The sequence below is a fragment of the Symphalangus syndactylus genome, chromosome 4, assembly GCF_028878055.3.
Source record: "Symphalangus syndactylus isolate Jambi chromosome 4, NHGRI_mSymSyn1-v2.1_pri, whole genome shotgun sequence".
Classification (NCBI taxonomy): Eukaryota; Metazoa; Chordata; class Mammalia; order Primates; family Hylobatidae; genus Symphalangus; species Symphalangus syndactylus.
The window spans coordinates 126,782,994-126,803,950 of NC_072426.2; the positions used below are offsets into that span (position 1 = coordinate 126,782,994).

General features: G+C 44.0%; 1 protein-coding gene across 5 annotated transcripts in view; it reads left to right on the forward strand.

Annotated features, from left to right (window-relative positions):
- The first annotated feature begins 1,388 nt into the window (after positions 1-1,388).
- TMEM131L (transmembrane 131 like) overlaps positions 1,389-20,957 on the forward strand; it is a 171,502-nt gene continuing 151,933 nt past the window's right edge. For 2 of the 5 annotated variants that reach the window (XM_063638290.1, XM_055276164.2), the window contains exons 1-3: positions 1,400-1,603; positions 2,269-2,339; positions 8,922-8,965. In XM_063638290.1, coding sequence (XP_063494360.1) covers positions 1,480-1,603; positions 2,269-2,339; positions 8,922-8,965 — 239 coding nt within the window. In that variant the 5' untranslated portion in view covers positions 1,400-1,479. Of the gene's footprint in view, positions 1,604-1,878; positions 2,175-2,268; positions 2,340-8,921; positions 8,966-20,957 lie in introns of those variants that run through there. The other 3 variants (XM_055276159.2, XM_055276160.2, XM_063638291.1) reach the window with 3 other exon arrangements.

The window sequence follows — 20,957 nt, forward strand, 5'->3', positions numbered from 1 at the left end:
CAAGGAATACAGAAAAAAGTATGGAACAGAGACTACTGGAGGTATTCAAGTTGGAAAATGCAAAGTGTCCTTTTTTTTTCACATCAACAACTTACGTTTATGCTAATCTACTTAAATGTTAAGTCTGGCCAAGCAATTAGACTATTTAACTTTGTTTAGAGTTAAATGCAGACAGTGTGAGACTGTGTTCACAGTACTGTATTATGTCTTTAGGAGAGAGGATCTAGATTTCATTTTATCCTTCTCAGGATTGTGTCTGCTATGCAAGCACTGGTTTTCTAGAGTCTGGCCTGTAAGGCACTAGGAGCAATTAAACAGAGGATTAAGGTAAACAGGTGTGTCCCATCACATCCCCTCTTCATACTATATTGTTCATATTCTCTGAATATCATACAAGCTACAGTGGAAGCAGTAAGTTAACTTTAAAAAATCATGATTGCCCATACTTCTAGGTTATGCAAATTGATTTCTGAATAAGCCCTTGTTTGTGACATCGCTGGTAAAGGCAGGATGTTAACTTAAAGAGATGCCAGATTTTGGACTTGTTAGTTATAGGCATCGAAACCTGGAACTAGGAAATGTATTTCCACGTATTACTTCCATTATCCTACTAATGTTAGAAACAGGCAACTAACCACATCCTCGACCCCAACCATATTTCAGGAGAGGCTGGCTGAATTTTGCAATATGATTCCAAAAGGGAGTATTTGCAGGGTCTTTGAAGCTATAAATCCCCTAGGAAGAGTCTTCCCCACCTGTCAGGACCTGGACAGTGTCCACAGAGGGTGCCGGGCGCACTACCGCCACGCGGCGCTGAGGTCTGCCTCTCGGGTTTTGGGAGAGCTCTTTTTATTCTAAATTACAGACTTTGCAGCCACCGGATATCCTCGCTGCATAACTGGCAGTGGCCATGTGGCTGCACTCGCGTTTCCTGACAACCACTGCATTATTTCCACTAATATCCTGTGTCCAAGGCCTCTCGCTTGGCGACTCCTCGTTCCCACCTCCACGCCACCTCTTCCCTCGAGGGTAATCTCTCTCGACCGTGGCGCAAGCACCTCAACAAAGCGGCAACCACCCAAAAGTTCATGAAAACGCACTTGGCAAAAGTGGGCCGCTAGCCCCGCGGACAGCTCTAAGCGACCCCGTCTCAGCCGAGGAAAGCGCCCGGGCCCCGCAGAGTGCACGCTGCGGAACGGGCCCGCGGCCGTGTGCTCCGCGCCGGGGCGGGGCGCCCGCGGGTTAGCATTGTCCACTTTCCCCCGCACCCCGCCGCGTTCCGTCCCTCCCTATCTGCGGCGCACACGCGCTCAGAGCAAGCGGCGCGCCCGGGGCTGGAGCTGCAGCAGCTGCGGCGGCTGCGGGGGTGGCGCCGGGCGGGGCGGGGCGGCACGGGGGCGGGCCCGGGGCGAGGCAGCTGGGGCGCCAGCGAGCTAGTGGCTAGCGCGGTGAGCACCGGAGAGGAGCGCGAGCACCAGCATGGCGGGGCTCCGACGCCCGCAGCCCGGCTGCTACTGCCGCACCGCCGCGGCCGTGAACCTCCTGCTGGGCGTCTTCCAGGTCCTGCTGCCCTGCTGTCGCCCGGGAGGGGCTCAGGGACAAGGTCAGCCTTGCGCCTCTGGGCTAGCTCTGCCTCTCCACCCCGCCCCCGCTCTTTCTTGTAGGGAACTGCTGAAATCTATAAGAGGGCGAGGGGAGGAAAGGGAAAGGGGCAGGAAGAGGAAGGAAAGCTGTTGCAATTCTCCGCTGATAACATTTTCTGACCACAGCGTCCCCTCCCGCGCCCCTCTGCCCGGTACAGCTGGAGAGCGGGGCAGTCGCGGGGCTTGGGGACCGCTAGCCGCTCGCGCCCTGGAGCCTTTGTGCGCGGGCGCAGCCCCCGCTTTGTGTGGCGCGCGCGGGTGCCCCGCCGCGGCCCGGCTTCCTGCAGCTTTGTTCCCCCGAGCCTGGCCGCCCAGGGTCCACACTCCAGATGCTCGGGCTGCGGAGCCCGGAGTGCCTCGTGGGGTGTCTTCACTCCACTTCGTCCCCCGCCAGCACGAGCACCCCGAGCCTGCACGCTGTCGCCTTCGCGTCCGAGGGGCCGCCGGCTCACACCCCGCCCATTGTATTTTTATCCTTGGCTCGCCCCTCGGATGGCCTCTGTTCCTAGGAGGAAAAAGAGACGTGTTGTGGTGAGGCGGGGGGCACGGAGGGACGATAGGGGAAACAGGAAGCGTTTCTTTAGCGTGCATTAAAAATGTGGTGTATTTTTTGGTGTTCCTGCAGCGATTGAGCCCTTGCCGAACGTGGTGGAGCTGTGGCAGGCAGAAGAAGGGGAACTCCTGCTGCCCACTCAGGTGAGGACGACCAGGTGACAGGGCGGCTGTGGGTGTACGAGGGAGGAGAGGCGGGGAGGCCGCCGGTCCTCCCCACCCCCTGTCCAAGCGGCACAGGCGTTCGGGCCACTTTGCAAGGCAAATAAACGTTAGGGGCCGAGCCTGAACACCTGGCAACGGTGGCCTTCCCGGCTCCTCCCACGCCATGTGACAGGGCGTGAGTCAGGCCGGCCCCAAGTTCAGAAGGTGGGAACCCAGGCCACCTCAGCAGGGACGCGGCCAGCGGTCTGCTCGGCCGTGGGTGTCCTGGGTGCACACTGTTCCCTAAGTGAGCTGGTGCTGTGTGGATGGCAAGTGGCTAAGAGGTTGAGGACAACAGGAGTATTGATTTCATAAATGTTAGAGTGGTATTTGCCATTAGCGTTAAGTAGCTTTGGGATGAAGATGTGACTTTAAAGGATTGTCATCTTGGATTTTCTCCAAGTGCCCTTAATTCCTGTTAAAATACACCCACTTAAGAACTTGAATTTCAGGTTTTTTTCTCTATATGATATGATGATTGCATGTAGAAAAATAATTACTGACAGTTTATTGGGAATCTGTAGCATCATAGAGGGTTTATTGCTGCAACAGATATAGTACTGCAAAGCTTTTATCTTTATCTTTTACAAGAAATTCCCATTGACTGTGAAGTGTGCACATTTAAATATAATATTGTTGACTGCCTTTCACCAGTAACGGTAGTGATCCAAAATGCATATTTTTGGGTGGGAGTGGCTTGAATTATAAGGAAATATTCAGCTTGTGTGCAGTACTTTTTAAGATGTTGATTACTTCCCGCGTTGGTGGCAGCACTTAATTCTGTGTTGTGTCTTGCGGCTGTTTAGAAAAACAGGATGTCTAGCTATAACTTTACCGGAGAGGCTGTCCAGTTTTACATTTCAGTTTTCTCCCTCCTATGTGAAACATTCAGAGTGCTGGTTTTGAGATATTTGGAATATTCATTTTGATCAGGGCTAATGAATAACAGCTTCAAGGCAGGAGAGGTGATTTTAGAGGAGAATTTTCCTGGACCCTCCTTGAAGGCCAGCAGCCTGAATGAGACAGGTCTTTTGAGAAAAGGCCCCATCAGGATGAGGAGCAGATAGTTTTTCCTTCTCCTAAAAATGTATTCCCAAATGGATTTTTTTCCCCGATTTTAAATAATATACATATGTGTTTTTGAAGGTTTGGAAGATACAGAAAGATAAAAAAAAAAACAAAATAGAAATCCATCGTATTCCTACTGCGAGAACGACATTTAACGCGGTGTATTTATTAGAAATTATGTTTTTGTATATCAGAGTTGTTCCACAGTGGCACTGGTAACATTTTGGGCTAGAGAGTTCTTTGTTGTGGGGGCTGTCCTGTGCACTGTGAGATGTTGAGCAGTTAGCATCCCTTGCCTCTACCCGCTAGATGCCAGTGGCACTCACTGCTGCTTCCCCCTCTCCCCCACCCCCTCCGGATTTTGACAACTAAAAATGTTTCCAGACATTGCAAAATTGCCCTGGTTGAGAAGCACTGGTGTATATCTATGTATATGTATTTGCATTTTTGCTCAATTATAGTTTCTACCTCTTACTGGCTAGTGTTGGAAGCCAACCCAGACTAAAAGGAAAGTAAATTATAGATGATTGAGTCGAGTATTATATACTCTCATTTGTTAGAGCGTTAGTTGAAGATTTAGTAGGTGTGCTCAGAGATGGAAATGTCAAGGCCTAAGTGATTATTTTATTTATGGGCTCAAAAGTTATACATTTCTTAATTTCTGGTTTATTTGTATAATACAATTTCTTTTGATAATAGATGTCAGAATGCAGAAGCTGTCTGGGATGATCAGTATAGAGGGATTTATAGCTAAGCTATTTTAATCAAAGCTATAATGAAAGTGAAACTGGTATTCAAAATAATTTTCTAAGTACTTCATCCATGTCTCTATGTATACCTTTTAGAAACTATCTTGCCCTGCTTATACCTGGGCCAAGGGTAAGGGAGATACACACACACACACACACACGTGCATGTGTGTGTGTGTGTATATATGTATCTCATAAGCTACAGAGAGTTTTGAAGAAAGTTATTTTAAATGAATTATTTTCAAAGTATTTTGAATTTTTTCAGCAAAAATTCCCTCATGTGTCAAGCGGAGTCTGTTGAAAAGAGACTATTTATAGGTGTTATTTAAATTTGAGGGTTTTCTGCTTAATTAACCAGTACATTGGGTTTCTTCCATGCAGTAAGACTGAAAGATGGCTTCAGAGGCTAAGATTTGTCAGTAGTAGATGAAATAGGAACTTTAGAGGATGTGGCATTAAATAAAATACTGGCCAGGCTGGTGGCTCACGTCTGTAATCCCAACACTTTGGAAGGCTGAGAGGGGTGGATCACCTGAGGTCAGGAGTTTGAGACCAGTCTGACCAACATGGAGAAACCCCATCTCTACTAAAAATGCAAAATTAGCCGGGCATGGTGGCGCATGCCTGTAATCCCAGCTGCTCGGGAGGCTGAGGCAGGAGAATTGCTTGAACCTGGGAGGCGGAGGTTGCAGTGAGCTGAGATCGCACCGAAGCACTCCAGCCTGGGCAATAAGAGCAAAACTCTGTCTTGAAAAACAAACAAACAAACAAAAAACACAGTAACATATTTGCCAACACTGTTTGTATAGTTATTTATTTTGGACATGTCTCCTGTTGATTAGGTCTTTTTTTTTTTTTATAAATGACGGGTCTCTAAGTGATCAAGACTAACTTACCATTAGTAAAACCAAATACGACAACTAAATTGTTGTAAACTGTCAGAACCTCTGGCCAGGTCTCCTGGGTTTGAGTCTCAGCTCTATCCCTTTTTAGCTCCATAAATTCACCTGTTTGTCCCGTTTTCTTATCTGCAAAGTCTGGGGAATTATGGTGCTGGCTTCAGAAGACTTTGAGAAGATTACGTGCCTGGAACTTAGTGAGCACCTACTGTAGCTTACCTATTATTTTAGTGGTCCCTGAGCTGACTGGTAGACTTAGTCATAGGAGAGCATGAACGGCTTTCTTGTTTTGAAAGGTCTGAATAGTACAGATAACTCAGCACTATTGTGTGCTCTATGATTGTAAAGTTGTACTATTCATATCTTTTTGTTATATACTCTCATGTCATAAAGTCATTTGGTGTAGGAACATACAAACTGTGTATCCATGGTGATCACGAGAGGAAGGAGGAAAAATATATGTGATTTTATTCTTACATTTACAGAAATTTTCCTCTGCTCTGACTGTACTTCAACACACTGAATGCGAAGTGGTGATGGTGTGGAAACCAAACAGGTGTTTCATTAGCTTATTTTCAAGAAGTAATTGGGTGTATGCAGGATATGGCTTTGTGTACCTTCTTACTTTGCCTTCGAAGTCAGAAACTGTGATTCCATGTGATCCATGCATAGGTGATGTCCACCTGACCTGCTCTGCCCTGCAGGGCCTTCTGTGTCAGTCCTCTGGGACACCCACTCCAGCCCGACCCTTGGCCAAGCATGTCCAACACGTATCTGTTGAATTAATGAATGCAACAGCCCCGCTGGTCATTCAGGGCCTGTCCTTCCTGACTGCTGCCCTGCAGTGGCATTGTCATCATTTCTCCCTCTTTGAGTTTCTTGTAGTGTCTTCGGTTTTTTTTGTTTTCTTTTTTTTTTTTTTGAGACCGAGTGTTGCTCTTGTCGCCTAGGCTGGAGTGCAGTGACGTAATCTTGGCTCACTGCAACCTCCGCCTCCTGGGTTCAAGTGATTCTCCTGCCTGAGCCTCCTGAGTAGCTGGGATTACAGGCATGCGCCACCACGCCCGGCTAATTTTTGTATTTTTAGTAGAGACTGGGTTTCACCATGTTGGTCAGGCTGATCTTGAACTCCTGACCTTGTGATCTGCCTACTTCGGCCTCCCAAAGTGCTGAGATTACAGGTGTGAGTCACCGCACCCGGCCCATGTCTTCGTTTTTCTCCTTTGTCTTGTGCATGCCTTGTTGCCTTAACTGTGTTCTCCTTTGAGGGGCTGGGCTGCTAAGGGTTGGTGCCCTGCTGTGGCCACAGCAATATACAGTATACAGTCCTGCATACAGTAGACATTCAGTACTGCCCATGAAGTCGTCCTAGTGCAGGAGAGGCAGTTGTCAGTGTCTTGCCCAGTTCCCCTATTTATGAGGTTGGCTAAGTCTGCAGGTAACAGGTGGAATGCCTTAAATATTGATTTCCTAGTATTGTTTGACAATCACATTTTTAAAAATCAGTTCTAGCTGCAAGAAGGGCAGTCTAGAATCTGTTCTTTCAATCCATCCAGACTTTTTTGAGAAGAGAAGGCTCACTCCTGATGCCCTTTGGTTAGCAGGTTTGGGAACCAGGGACAGGTGCTGAGTAGGAGCAGCCGTTACCTGATACAGAATCATGTTGGTGCTGGGCAGGGCTGGGCAGGCTCAGTGCTCCACTGCCCTTATTTGTTCGTTTAGCAAAGATAGACCTTTGGGCCGGGCCCAGTTAGGTCCCCAGAGATACAGTGATGAATAAGAAAGAATCTGCCTTTAAAAATATCAAGTTTATTTTCCCGCATCTTAAGTCAGAGGGTGTAGATAACGGAAATTGGTAGAAAGTGAAACAGGAAATGATACACTGAGATTCTGAGTTTTTGTTATCACAGGTACTGTGTTATGTAATAGCATCTTGCTCCAGTGAATCATTGACCAGTATTTGGTAATCTTTTTGTCATAGAGATTTATTTTTGGTTGAATCAACTTCTATCAACATTAAAAAAATAATAACTAACATGGGTTGGGCACTTCTGGCATCATTTAAATGCTTTATGAGTATTAACTCATTAACACACTAAAGACTATGAAGTTTACAGATGATGAAATTGAGGCACAGAACCGCGAAATTACTTGGCTCAAGGTAATAAGAAAGTGACAGTGCTAGGATGTTAAACCAGTAAGTGTTTAACTATAGAGCCCATGTTTTTAGCCATTACGTATGTTGTGTGAGTTTCAGTACGGTTTGACCAGGAAAACACTATTATGTTTCTATGTCTGAGGGGAAAGCATGTCACATTCTATTTTGATTTAGAAAAAGTTGCTTAGTGAAGTTCCTATAATAGTCATATCCACATGTATTTGAGAAACAGCTGGCTTGTACTTAGCTCTGCAGATGTTTATTGAGCACGTACGGCAGGCCAAGCAGTGCTTTAGGTGTCAAGGATGTTACAGTAGACAAAAAAAAAACAAAACCCAAAACACCTGCCCTTATGATGCTTGCAGTCTAAATGGAAGCATAGAGATAGACAGTAAACAAGACAGAGAATAAATTTTAAGTAATTTAGTCTGTTCGAAGGGCATACATGTTACATGGTGGCAATGTGGGGTGGTGATGTGATTGCAGTTTTAAGAGGTCAAAGTGTACCACTCTGAAAGGGCAATATTTGAGCCAATCTTTGAAAGTGGTGAGAGAGAACAGCCAGTGCAAAGGCCCTGAGGCACTTCCCAAGAGGCAGTGGGGGGATTACATGCTTTTGTCCCAGCCCTTTGTGGTTGGCAATAGTAATACTGGTAATACCCTGGAACCACAGTCAAGTGCTGAAAATAGGAACTGAGAGAAGAGTCACCCCACTTTGGAGAGGTCAGCTAAGGCTTAGGGACAAGGAAGGCCTTAGAGATATGCAGCAGCAAGTGTGTGCCTGGGGCCTAGCTCAGAGCCTCGCCTGGTAGACAGTGAAGTTCAGCGTTTTCCCTCGGACATTTTAAATTGGAGTCCAGGTGCCTGCCGCTCCAATTTAAAATGTGGTTGGTAGGGGTAGGGCTGGGTGTGTCAGGGCCTGTGTGGGACAGTGCTGCATGCTATTGAAGATCTTGGTGTGCATCTGACCAGTTGGAGGGAGCCATCGTAGATTCTTGAGCAGGGACTGACGTGATGACATTGAGTGCTGGGTCGTTACTGTGTGATACGGGTGATAAGGAGTGAGTGATGTGAGGAGACGGGTCTGTGCTGCACAGAGTGCAATGGTGCACAGGATGGTTGCAGGCAGCAGTCTGCAGGCAGAGGAGAAAGCTGTGTTTATCTTCTAATACAGCCGGGGTTACTGGTGGTGTGGGCTGCTGTGTTGGAAGAAAGGACAGGTAGGAACTGGGTTTCCCATGAGTGGGTAGGTCTTTCTGGTAGGAGGTGAAGGGAGGAGAGCAGTGCAAGATGACTATAAGATTTGCCCAGGGGTGGCTGGGCACAGTGGCTCACGCCTGTAATCCCAGCACTTTGGGAGGCCGAGGCGGGTGGATCACAAGGTCAGGAGTTTGAGACCAGCCTGGCCAACACAGTGAAACCCTGTTTCTACTAAAAATACAAACATTAGCCAGGTGTGGTGGCACGTGCCTATAGTCCCAGCTACTCGGGAGGCTGAGGAAGGAGAATTGCTTGAACCCAGGAGGCGGAGGTTGCAGTGAGCCGAGACCCTGCCATTGTACTCCAGCCTGGGTGACAGAGCGAGACTCTGTCTCAAAGACAAACAAACAAACAAAAACAACGGTTAACACATGTTCTTTTTCAATAGGGTGATTCTGAAGAGGGTCTGGAGGAGCCTTCTCAAGAACAGAGGTAAGGAAAAAATGGGGGTGGAAACCTGCATGCTGAATGTCCCTGCCCACTTTGGGTGCTCTCTGAAGTCTCAGCATATGTCCATGTTTATGTATTTAGTAGTACCTGTAATACACCTTTCTCTTTAGCATTTGTCGTATCTGTACCCTCTAATACGTTAATACGACTTTGTTTTAAAATAAGGTTGTGTAGAAAGCTATTAGAAATAGCCCCTCCTTCGCCACTCACCAATTTCACTTTTTCCATGATGTGCTTGTGCCCTCCCTCTTGTTTATAAACATCTATTGAGTGCCAGGCACCGTGCTGGGTGCTGAACATGAAACACAAACAAGACCTCTGTTTCATGTAGTGGGCAAGTAAGACTTTACTGTAAGTAAAATAATTATGCTTACGACAAGAGCTATCAAGAATTAGTTTCCTGTGGTAGAGAATAATGAGGTGGATAGGGTGGTCAGGTGAGGCTCCTTTTAGGAGGTGACATTCCAGCTGAAGCCTGGAGGAAACAGGAACAGCCACATAGCAGCCGGAACGGTGCTTTGGTCAGAGGGAATGGAGGTGCAAAGGCCCTAAGGCTGGAAGCCCTGCCGGCGATCCAGGAACTTGGAGAAGGCCAGTGTGGTTTGTAGGATGGTGAGATAAGGTATGTAGGCCTTTAGAAGTCGCAGTAAGGAATTTGGGTTTTGTTTTTAAGTGTGGTATGAATTGTTAAAGAATTTTAACCAGGGGCCTGGAATACAGTGGTATGATCTTGGTTCACTGCAACCTCCGCCTCCTGGGTTCAAGCAATTCTCCTGCCTCAGCCTTTCAAGTAGCTGGGATTATAGGCATGTGCCACCACGCCTGGCTAATTTTTGTATTTTTAGTAGAGGCGGGGTTTCTCCATGCTGGCCCAGGCTGGTCTCGAACTCCTGACCTCAAGTGATCTGCTCGCCTTGGCCTCCCATAGTGCTGGGATTACAGGCATGAGCCACTGCACTCGGTCCTGTGAATTCCATTTTTAAGAGAATACCATGGGGCAGTCTTGGCCACTTGTCAAACTGGGTCCCTTAGAGGTACACGAAGACACTCTAAGTGGTGTATAAGTAGGAGGATAACTTGCAAGGACTAGGCTTCCAGATCCCCAGGGTGTAGGTATCTCCTAAAGCTGATCTCAGTTGTAAGTTACCATTTTCTACCTCTGCTTTCACAATCTCATTTCTCCACTTTACAAAAGAAAGCTGTATCATTCACCCAGCCCCAATCCTGCTGTTGGCTTCATCTTGGGCAAAGAGGCAATTTGAAATATTGGTGTTTGTTAGGAAAAAGTGATCCACTCTGATTAGATGACAAATTCTTCAGTAACTTTGGTGGTTTTCAGATCATTGCTTTTAGTAAAATTGAAGGAGGACCCAATGAATTTGACAACTGATAGATCATTCAAGTTACTTTTTATTTTTATTTTTTATTTTTTTGAGATGGAGTCTTGCCCTGTTGCCCAGGCTGGAGTGCAGTGGCGTAATCTCGGCTCACTGCAAGCTCCGCCTCCTGGGTTCACGCCATTCTCCTGCCTCAGCCTCCTGAGTAGCTGGGATTACAGGTGTCCGCCACCACGCCCGGCTAATTTTTTGTATTTTTAGTAGAGACGGGGTTTCACCATGTTAGCCAGGATGGTCTTGATCTCCTGACCTCGTGATCCGCCCACCTCAGCCTCCCAAAGTGCTGGGATTACGGGCGTGAGCCACCGCACCTGGCCTTCAAGTTACTTTTAATGATAGTTCACTGTGTGATTTTTAGATGAAACACTGAGGTAATTTAGAGAATATACAGACAGTGCTGTAATAAAGCTGTTTCAGTACTTACAAGCTTTTTCAGTACTTACATTTAAAAAAGTTAAAAAAGATTAAGTTGATAAAAAACCTGTCTCATTCTAGTAGTAGGTAATGTCCACATGAACCAGTTGGGGGGAAAACAGCTCTGTTCATCTCATTAAAGGATGCATTTTCAATAAGATTTTACTTTCTATGTTTAATTACCTATCAAAATTTGTAAAACTTGTTGGTTTGATCAATTGTATGCAGTCGGCCCTCTGAATCTGTGACTTCCGCATTCGTGGATTCAACAAACTGGATCGAAAATACTCAGAAAAAAAAAAAAAGTATCTGTACTGAATATGTACAGAGTTTTTCTTGTCATTATTCCTTAATACAGTATAAAAACTATTTACATAGCATTCACATTGTATTAGGTATTATTAGTAATCTAGAGATGATTTAAAGTATACAGGAGGATGTGCATAGGTTATATGCAAATACTGTGTGCCATTTTATATCAGGGACTCAAGCATCTTCAGAATTTGATATTCTTGAGACGTCCTGGAACCAATCCCTCAGGGATTCGACTGTACTAATACAAATTGTATTGATAACTTTTTTTGTTTTTGGAAATGGTGTCTCACTCTGTTGCCCAGGCTGGAGTGCAGTGGTGTGATTTCGGCCTGCTGCAACCTCCCTTGCCTGGGTTCAAGTGATTCTCCTGCCTCAGCTTCCTGAGTAGCTGGGATTGCAGGTGCACACCCTCACGCCCAGCTAATTTTTGTATTTTTAGTAGAGATGAGGTTTCACCATGTTGGCCAGGCTGGTCTTGAACTCCTAACCTCAGGTTATCCACCGGCCTCAGCCTCTCAGAGTGCTGGTATTACAGGCATGAGCCACCACGCCTGGCCTGAATTGATAACTTAATTCAGAAGAAAAAAATTTAATATTTAGACCTTATGGTCAGAGGAAAAATGTTTTAAAAACCTGAAATTTCAATTTATATTTATAGTCTTGTAGCAGAAGGCTTTGAACATAAATATACATTCAGTTAAAATTCCTTGGGTAGGGCCAGGCGCAGTGGCTCACGCCTGTAATCCCAGCACTTTGGGAAGCCGAGGCGGGCGGATCATGAGGTCAGGTGATCAAGACCATCCTGGATAACACAGTGAAACCCCGTCTCTACTAAATACACAAAAAATTAGCCAGGTGTGGTGGCGGGCACCTGTAGTCCCAGCTACTCGGGAGGCTGAGGCAGGAGAATGGCATGAACCCGGGAGGCGGAGCTTGCAGTGAGCCGAGATCGCACCATTGCACTCCAGCCTGGGAGACAGATTCCATCTCAAAAAAAAAAAACAAAAACAAAACAAAACAAAAAATTCCTTGGGTGACATGGAATAGAAATGAGTTCATGGAGGAAAAGGAACAACATAAAATATCCAGCCATGAAGTTTATTTTTGTATTAAAAAAATGGATAATGGTAGATATCATTTCAGTGGTGTTTAGATTCCACTGAACTTATTTTAAAAAGGGATTGTGAGTTTTATTAAAAATGCCAGTACTTACAGTGTGGCAGAGATTACATTTTTACAGCTGGTAAACGCCCACAATTGTAAATGTGACACAACTTAAACATCCTTTTTGGGTGTATGGGAGCAAGAAAAATTGAGGAATGTTGATATCAGGGCAGGGGGTTGGAAGTGGATGGAGGGAAATGGAACATTTTGAGATATATTGTTGAGGCGGGACAGATCCTTTACTTGTTGAATTTGTTGTGGAGTGTGAGGAAGAGAGAAATCATGGAGAGAGAGCATCTAGATTTTGGCTTAAATGTCTGGAGAGATGGTGATGACTGTGCCGGGAAAGGATTTAGTGGGAAGGAATCAGGAACTGTGTTCAGCTGCCTCCTAGGAATCTCAGACTTGATATGACATGTCTACAGGGAGATGGCAGGTAGAGAGTTGATACTACTCTGGAGCTCGGAGGCCAGGGCTGCAGACCCAGGTGGGTGTGCGCAGCCCATAGAGAGCTGTGTTGCACGTGCCTTTGTATTTGTTTTCTTTTGTAGATGCAGTTCTCTTCATTCTTATTATTTAGAACTAGTTTCTTTCTTTTTGCCAGTTTTTTCAAAAATCAAACTTTAAGGTATTTGTAGATTTTGTCCTTATTGGTCTTTTCACACAGCATCAGATTATCAGAATGAAAGATGTGGGAATGAGGGAGAACAGTGTCCTTTTTGATGATGACTTACATAAAAAATTTTTTACATCATGCCTGTGTACTTGCAAGCATATATATGGATGTATGAATATATACATGTGTATAATCTATGTACTTTTTTATTTATAAAAATGAATTAAAGTTTCAGAAAATAGTACTCACTCTTGTTGCCTGCAATGTATTCTATTTTCTATTGCATTTTCTTTTATCACCTACTGGCTTTATTTATTTTTTGGTAATAGCTTGATTGACAATGTTGTTCACATAGCATATAATTCACCCATTTAAAGTGCACAGTTGGTTTTCAGCATATTCAGAGTTGTATAACTCTTGCTACAATCAATTTTAGAAGAACATTTGTCTTCCCAAAAGAAGTGCGTTACCCTTTAGCCATCAACCTCCAATCTCCTGTCCCTGTCTGGATTCATTTTAAAACCCAGTATATCATAGTTCACAGTCTGATCAACCTTGATTTATATGTCTTATCTTTCTGATATTAAATATTCCAGTATTTTGCTGTTTTACCTCTACTTTTTAAAAACTTGACTTGTAAACCTCTTGGTTTCTTTTGGCTTTTTTTGGGTTGAGGTCTGTTCCTCGTGTAAAGAAATGATCATGATGTGGGTGGGATGCTGCTTTTGAAAACCTTTTTGTCCATTTTTTGAAGATGCAGATTCTGAAGCTGTCTCTAAGAATTAGCTTTGTAAGTGTAATGTTCTGTGATTGGTAAATTAGTCACCTACGTACTTACTATTCATTTACATTCTGCCTTCTTAATTTTGTGACTTCCCCAAAACCCACCTTATTTCTTGCTACTTTGAAAACTTTTGCTTTAGAGTAGATTTAAATTTATAGAAAAATTACAAAGATAGTACAGAGACGTCTTGTATACCCCTCATCCAGTTAACCCTAATGCTAATGTCTTATATTACTGTGGTACATTTGTCACTGAGAAACCAACATTAGTATCTTACTGTGAGCTAAACTCCACACTTTATTCACCTTTCACTAGTTTTTCCTTAATGTCCTTTTTGGAGGCAAGTCATTAAGTGAAGTTGAGCTTCACCGACACAAATTATGTGAAATTCTGTATGGGAGATTTGTCAGTTCTCATTTATTTATATCTTGTGAGCTCATGGATATTTATACTTATTAGTATAAATTTCCATACTTACTCCTGTTTGGAAATTTATACTAATATATTTATACTAATCCAATATTAGGTTTGCCCTGCTGTTTTAATGTCATTTATCCTTAATCTTATTTATGAAGTTGTTAACATTTATTTACACATTTTTCAAGCTTTATTATGATTTTAATTTTAATAACTACCCCACGATACCAGCTTAATGATGGTCAGGTGGACTTAAAGTTAATAGAAGCACTATTTATCAGTTGCATAAAATGAATGCATTGTCTCTTAAGAACCCATACAGAGGAGTCACTACTAACTTGGGACTTGAGAAATAATTTGACTGTAAGACAGTCTTAGCATGTTCCCCAAATGTAAAGGAAGCACTGATGTCTATCACTGGACAGAAAGAATCTAAAGAGTGAGGAGGTCTCTGTTTTACTGGTAAGACTGCCCAAGGTGGGGCTGGAACGGGACCAGTGTGAATTCTGGGCAGGAGGCTTCCTGGAGCAGCTTGCCTGTTACCTCAAAGTCTGGGAAAGCTTTCAGGGTAATTGGCCTCATTGAAGATTTTGTTTATGTTATCCTGCCTTCATCTTCTGTGGATGCTATGTAATTGTATTTGGTCGAAAGCCAAAAAAGCAATATTTGAGAAACATTCTTCCCTCTTTCCTCTTCATCCCCATTTTTCCCTGGGTATTCTCAAATATCAACAGTAATATGTTCCTTTGCTGAGAAAGATCGTTTTTGGGAATTCAGTGATGAGAGCAAAGGGGAACTGACTTCAGCTCTTACTAGAATTGAATGCTCTGGGAAGCAAGTCTGGCTCTCCGTGTATATCTCTCTCTGGTAAGCGGTTTTTTGAGTTATATTTGAATAGCAAAAGTTTAAGCATTGACAATGTATGAGTAGTATATTCAGGTTTTAAAATGCTTATAAAAATCATAAATACTGTCTAGGTACAATGTCTATGAAAGTTTTTTTTTTTGGTGGTTTTTCGTTTTTAAAATGTACTTTTATCTGATTAGTAGTAACAGCAGCAAAATGTGTTTTTCTGAAATAGTTTTAACACCAGTGAAAGGTGGATCTTGGGAGCCAGAACATGAAGAGAATCTCATTGTCCTGTCAGCAACATACTGGAAGATATAATTGCAGACAAGAACGACTTAATCTTTGGGGACACTCGCTTTTGGCAGTGAAGGATCTGAGAGCCCCCACAGGGAGTGGAACTACTTCTCACTTTTCTTTGTTATTCAGAAATGGAAGTTCCGGGCTGGGCACAGTGGCTCATGCCTGTAATCCCAGGACTGTGGGAGGCCAGGGCAGGCGGATCACCTGACATCAGGAGACCAGCCTGGCCAAAATAGTGAAACACCGTCTCTGCTAAAAATACAAAAATAGGCTGGGCGCGGTGGCTCACGCGTGTAATCCTAGCACTTTGGGAGGCTGAGGTGGGTGGATCAGGAGGTCAGGAGATCGAGACCATCCTGGCTAACACGGTGAAACCCCGTCTCTACTAAAAATATAAAAAATTAGCTGGGTGTGGTGGCAGGCGCCTGTAGTCCCAGCTGCTCGGGATGCTGAGGCAGGAGAATGGCGTGAACCCGGGAGGTGGAGCTTGCAGCGAGCCGAGATCGCGCCACTGTACTCCAGCCTGGGCGACAGAGCGAGACTCTGTCTCAAAAGAAAACAAACAAACAAAAAAAACAAAAATAAGCCGGGCGTGGAAGCACGAGCCTGTAGTCCCAGCTACTCGGGAGGCTGAGGCAGGAGAAGTGCTTGAACTCAGGAGGTGGAGGTTGCAGTGAGCTGAGATCGCGCCACTGCACTCCAGCCTGGGTGACAGCAAGACTCCGTCTCAAAAAAAAAAAAAAAAAAAAAAGAAATGGAAGTTCCTTCCCTGTTTATAGGATCTCACATTTTTTAACCTGAAGTATCTCCCCAGGGTTCCACTGGGGACCTTCCTGTCTTCCCATCCTTTTATCTCCCTAGGTGACCCGGCCTGTTCTGTTGGCTTTAAAAAAATTAAAAAAAAATTTTTTTATGGCTCCATAGCAGTGTATATATTTGTTGCTCTGTTGGCTTTTTATAAACTCTCTATATAGAAGGAAGTTGAACATGGATCGTACCTTCTCCCCAGAGTTCTCCTTTAGCTTGCAGGTGCCACAAAATTACTGTGTCCTGAACTGAGCTCCTGGGCCTCTCGCTGTCCTCAGTTCCTGTGCCTGCCGTCCAGAGGTGTGGTTGAGTCTTCACGTGGTCTCCTGTCTCCATTCTGTAGCCACCCCATCCTGTTCTCCTCATGTCTGTCTGTCCTACATCCTTTTCCTGTCATCCCTTTGAAGAACAGCCTTTTATGGACTGCACTACCTTGGGGATGAAGTGCAGGGTCCTGAGCATGGCATCAGTGATGTAGAAGCCCTTTGGGGATTGAGGCCTCTTCAGCCTCTTCCTCCAGTCTCACTTTCTGGTCATTCACCTGGGCTCTCTTTTTTTGCCAAAACATTCTTCTCTTCCCCAGCCATCTCCCTCCATCCTGCTTTCCATAGCACCTTGGCACTTATCTTAGCACAAGGCCATTACTCCTGTTTGGAAATTACCTTTCTCAGGGTACCTAAGTTTCTGAGTCTCATGCACCTGTCTCCGTAGCACCTAACCTCATACCTGACACCTGAGTGAAGAGCTGAAGGAATGGGTGAAGGGCTGACAACTGGGTGAAGAGCTGCAGAAGGAATGCAAGCTCATGCTTTTACATTTAAACCTTTTAAATTGATTGTTATGTTTTCACATCCTCCATGTTCAAGCCTGCAAACCATATTTGCCACTGAAATAACAGGACTAGTATTTGTGTTAGAGGCTGTATTCTTTTAGTTTTATTTTTTGAGACAGGGTCTCACTCTGTCACCTAGGCTGTAGTGCAGTGGCATCATCTCAGCTCACTGCAACCTCCGCCTCCTGGGCTTAAGGGATCCTCCCACCTCAGCCTCTTGAGTAGCTGGGACCACAGTCGCCTGCCACCACGGCTGGCTAATTTTTGTATTTTTTTGTAGAGTTGGGGTTTCACCTTGTTGCGCAGTCTTGTCTCGAACTCCTGGGCTCAAGTGATCCACCTGCCTTAGCCTCACAAAGTGCTGGGATTACAGGTGTAAGCCACTGCGCCTGGCCCAGAGACTGTATTATTATTATTATTATTTTTGAGACGGAGTCTCCCTCTGCCACCAGGCTGGAGTGCAGTGGCGCAATCTCGGCTCACTGCAACCTCCGTCTCCCAGGTTCAAGGGATTCTCCTGCCTCAGCCTCCTGAGCAGCTGGGACTACAGGCAGGCACCACCACGCCCAGCTTTTTTTTTGTATTTTTAGTAGAGATAGGGTTTCACCATGTTGGCTAGATGGTCTTGATCTCTTGACCTCATCATCTGCCTGCCTCGGCCTCCCAAATTGCTGGGATTACAGGTGTACACCACCATGCCTGGCCGAGGCTGTATTTTTATACTGAGTTTCTGTAGTTGGTGTGTTTTTTTTTAAAGAGGATGGGTTATTCACTCTATCCATGTGTAGCCTCATGGTACCTTCTACAGGGTCCTGTGGGCCCTGGGAGCTTTGCAGAATGAATGCATTCAACCATGGTCTGTGCAGCCATAACAATGTAATTTTTTTGACTGTTATAGAGCTCATAATTTAGGTGTTCTCCTTAATATGATACAGATTTTTAAAGAGGGTTCTTGGTATATATTAAAATTGTATTCAAGCCACAGAAACCTTTTTTTAGGTGAAAAAATTGTGAAATTTTTAGCAAAGCTTTTGACACTTATTTATATAGTTATTTAGCCTTCAGTTGAAATAAATCAGAAAAATAGTACAGTAGGATCAGAATACTAATTTTGGTTTTCATTGAAATTTTTAGTTCCTAAAAACTTTTATTTGTTTTTTGAGATAGGGTTTTGCTCTGTTGCCCAGGCTGGAGTTCAACTGTGCTGTCATAGAGAACTGCAGCCCGGACCTCATGGGCTTGAGCAGTCCTCCTGCCTCAGCCTCCCCAGTAGCTGGGGCTACAGGTGCACGTGACCATGCCCGGCTAATTTTTTTTTATTTTGTTTTTTGTAGAGATGAGGTCTTCCTATGTTGCCCACACTGTTCTCTAACTCAAGCAGTCCTCTTGTCTCAGCCTTCTAAAGTGTTGGCATTACAGGCGTGAGCCATCGTGTCCAGTTCCTAAAAACACTTTTAGTTCCTCCTAGATAACATGTTTTTACAAGCACCAGGGTGATTAGGTTTGTATTCATTTTTGTATTTATATTGAAAGGTTATTTGAACCTTTAATAATTGCATATTAAAGAATTCTTTAAGAATTTTGAAAAAAAAAATCTTGAAGGGTTAGTCTAGAATAAAAATAGGCAAAACACTTCATTAATGTGAACTTTCCTGAAACAAAAAAAGTAGAATTAAGGTCTGGGGAAGCTGGATATTATATGTAAATGTAGTGATGCAGTTCCAGAAACTCAGTGTTCCTTTTTAGACTAGAGATTGCCTTTGGGAGAAGTGGTTTAACTCAGCACTAAAGTCTGAATCAGCTTTGCTTCATTCCATATGCCACTCAGTGGCTTGACTATTTATTGCTACATGTCATAATATTTAACAGTAAAATAACTTCATGGAATCATTCAGTAAGATGTGCGTTCTGAAGAAAGAGCTAGACAAATCCAACAACCCAGGAGGAGACTTAGGAGGCTGGGTGTGGTGGCTCATGCCTCTAGCACTTTGAGAGGCTGAGGTGGGAGGATCGGCTTGAGCTCAGGAGTTCGATACCAGCCTGGGTCACAAAGTGAGACCCTGTCTCTACAAAAACAAAACAACAAAAAACTGGGGTGTGGTGATGTGCACCTATAGGCCCGGCTACTCGGCAGGCTGAGGCTCACTTGAGCCCAGGAGGTTGAGGTTGCCGTGAGCTGTGATTTTGCCACTGCACTCCAGCCTGGGTGACAGAGAGACCCTGTCTCTAAAAAAAAGGCTATGAGAAGCTTGTTTGAGGCAAGAATGAAGGACTGCTGTGTAAGAAAGAGAAGAGACTTGGGTGTTTTGCCGTTGAGAACCAAACTTACATTTCTTTAGGAAGGCTTATAGCTAGAGTCAGGTATAAGCGGACATTTCGGCTTCTCTTATGCAGTGGGCATTGTGCTTCAGATTGCTTTCACTTGTCATGGTGGGTCAGTGAGAAATGAAAGTACTTTTTGGATGGATCCCAACATTGGCAGCACTATTAATTCTGTGAGGGTGTTCTGGATATGTTGTGATATTAAGCTTCTTATTGCTTAAGAAGGTAGCAGAGCTTGGAGTTTCCAGGTTCAAAGGAGAAATTTCCCAAGGCAGTCTTCTCTGTCTAGGAACACCAATATTAAGATAATGGGGTCTCCTGGGAGCTTGTTACTTGTTTTAAGTGAATTGTCATCAAAGTATTAGTTTGTTGTTAGTCTTCCACATATGAAATATGACCCTGAAGTAAATAGTAATTTTTCCCCCCAATCAATTAAACAAAAGAATGTTGTCATGTTACAAATAATTGCTGTGGTAGTCTAGGCAGTCCTTCACAGATGTGTGGTGCCCAATTAATATGTTTTTGGAATCATTGTTTTAGCATTGTCTTTGCAACCAATTTATAAATGATATGAGAAAAAGTCTTGTTTGCTTATTGTAGTCTTTCTCAATGTTTTCTCCCAAAGTAGTAGGGATGTAGTTTTTATTTTTATTATTTTTATTATTTTTTTTTTTTTTGAGATGGAGTCTCGCTCTGCTGCCCAGGCCATAGGGATGTAGTTTTTAAAGTCTACTGTAAGCATAAAAATTCTTTGGAAATTAAAAAAAAAAAAAATTCAGGCCGGGTGCGGTGGCTCACGCCTGTAATCCCAGCACTTTGGGAGGCTGAGGTGGGCAGATCACGAGGTCAGGAGATCGAGACCATCCTGGCTAACACAGTGAAACCCCGTCTCTACTAAAAATACAAAAAATTCGCTGGGCGTGGTGGCGGGCGCCTGTAGTCTCAGCTACTCGGGAGGCTGAGGCAGGAGAATGGCATGAACCCGGTAGGCAGAGCTTGCAGTGAGCTGAGATAGCACCACTGCACTTTGGCCTGGGCGAAAGAGCGAGACTCTGTCTCATTAAAAAAAAAAAAAAAAAAATTAACATTTGTTGAGAATTTAAATACTACTCACTGTTTATTCCTTTTTGTTATTTTCCAAAAATCTTCTAGTACAATTTATGTTTCAGGAAGGTAGCCATATTTAATTCATTGCATTACCTTCTCTAACATACATATACACATCCCAGTTTGAGACACATTGTCCAGTCCCTATTGTTTTTACCCAGTTTGTTCAAGTATTTTATTTGGAAAACATGGCTCCAAATGACACATGCCTGTTGGATTAAAACTGAACTTCTTCTGTAGGAAAGATGATTTGCCCCCTGTGAAGTGCCCAGATACCCACTGTTGCCTTTGAAGGTGGATCCCAGAGAATAGCCTCAGTAAAAGCATAGTCGTAGTGTGTGGCCTGCCAAGTGGACCATGTAAAATGTATATAGTAAATAATTCATATTGATATTGTGCGTTGTACAACATTGACTTTGAGGGTTGTAACTACCTTGTGGATGTTGCTGCCACTAAATTATTTACAGTAGGTGAGGTTCTGTTTGAATTACAATCCAAACAGTGTTCGATTGGTAGTTATGACAGGTGTATGTAGTATGCATTTTTGGTGGAGTAATTCTTCTAGGATTGTGATTAATCCTGTTTCTTCAAATCAGGTCATGTTACTCCACTTAATCCATAAAAATTGGATTTAAGTAATTGCTCTTGTG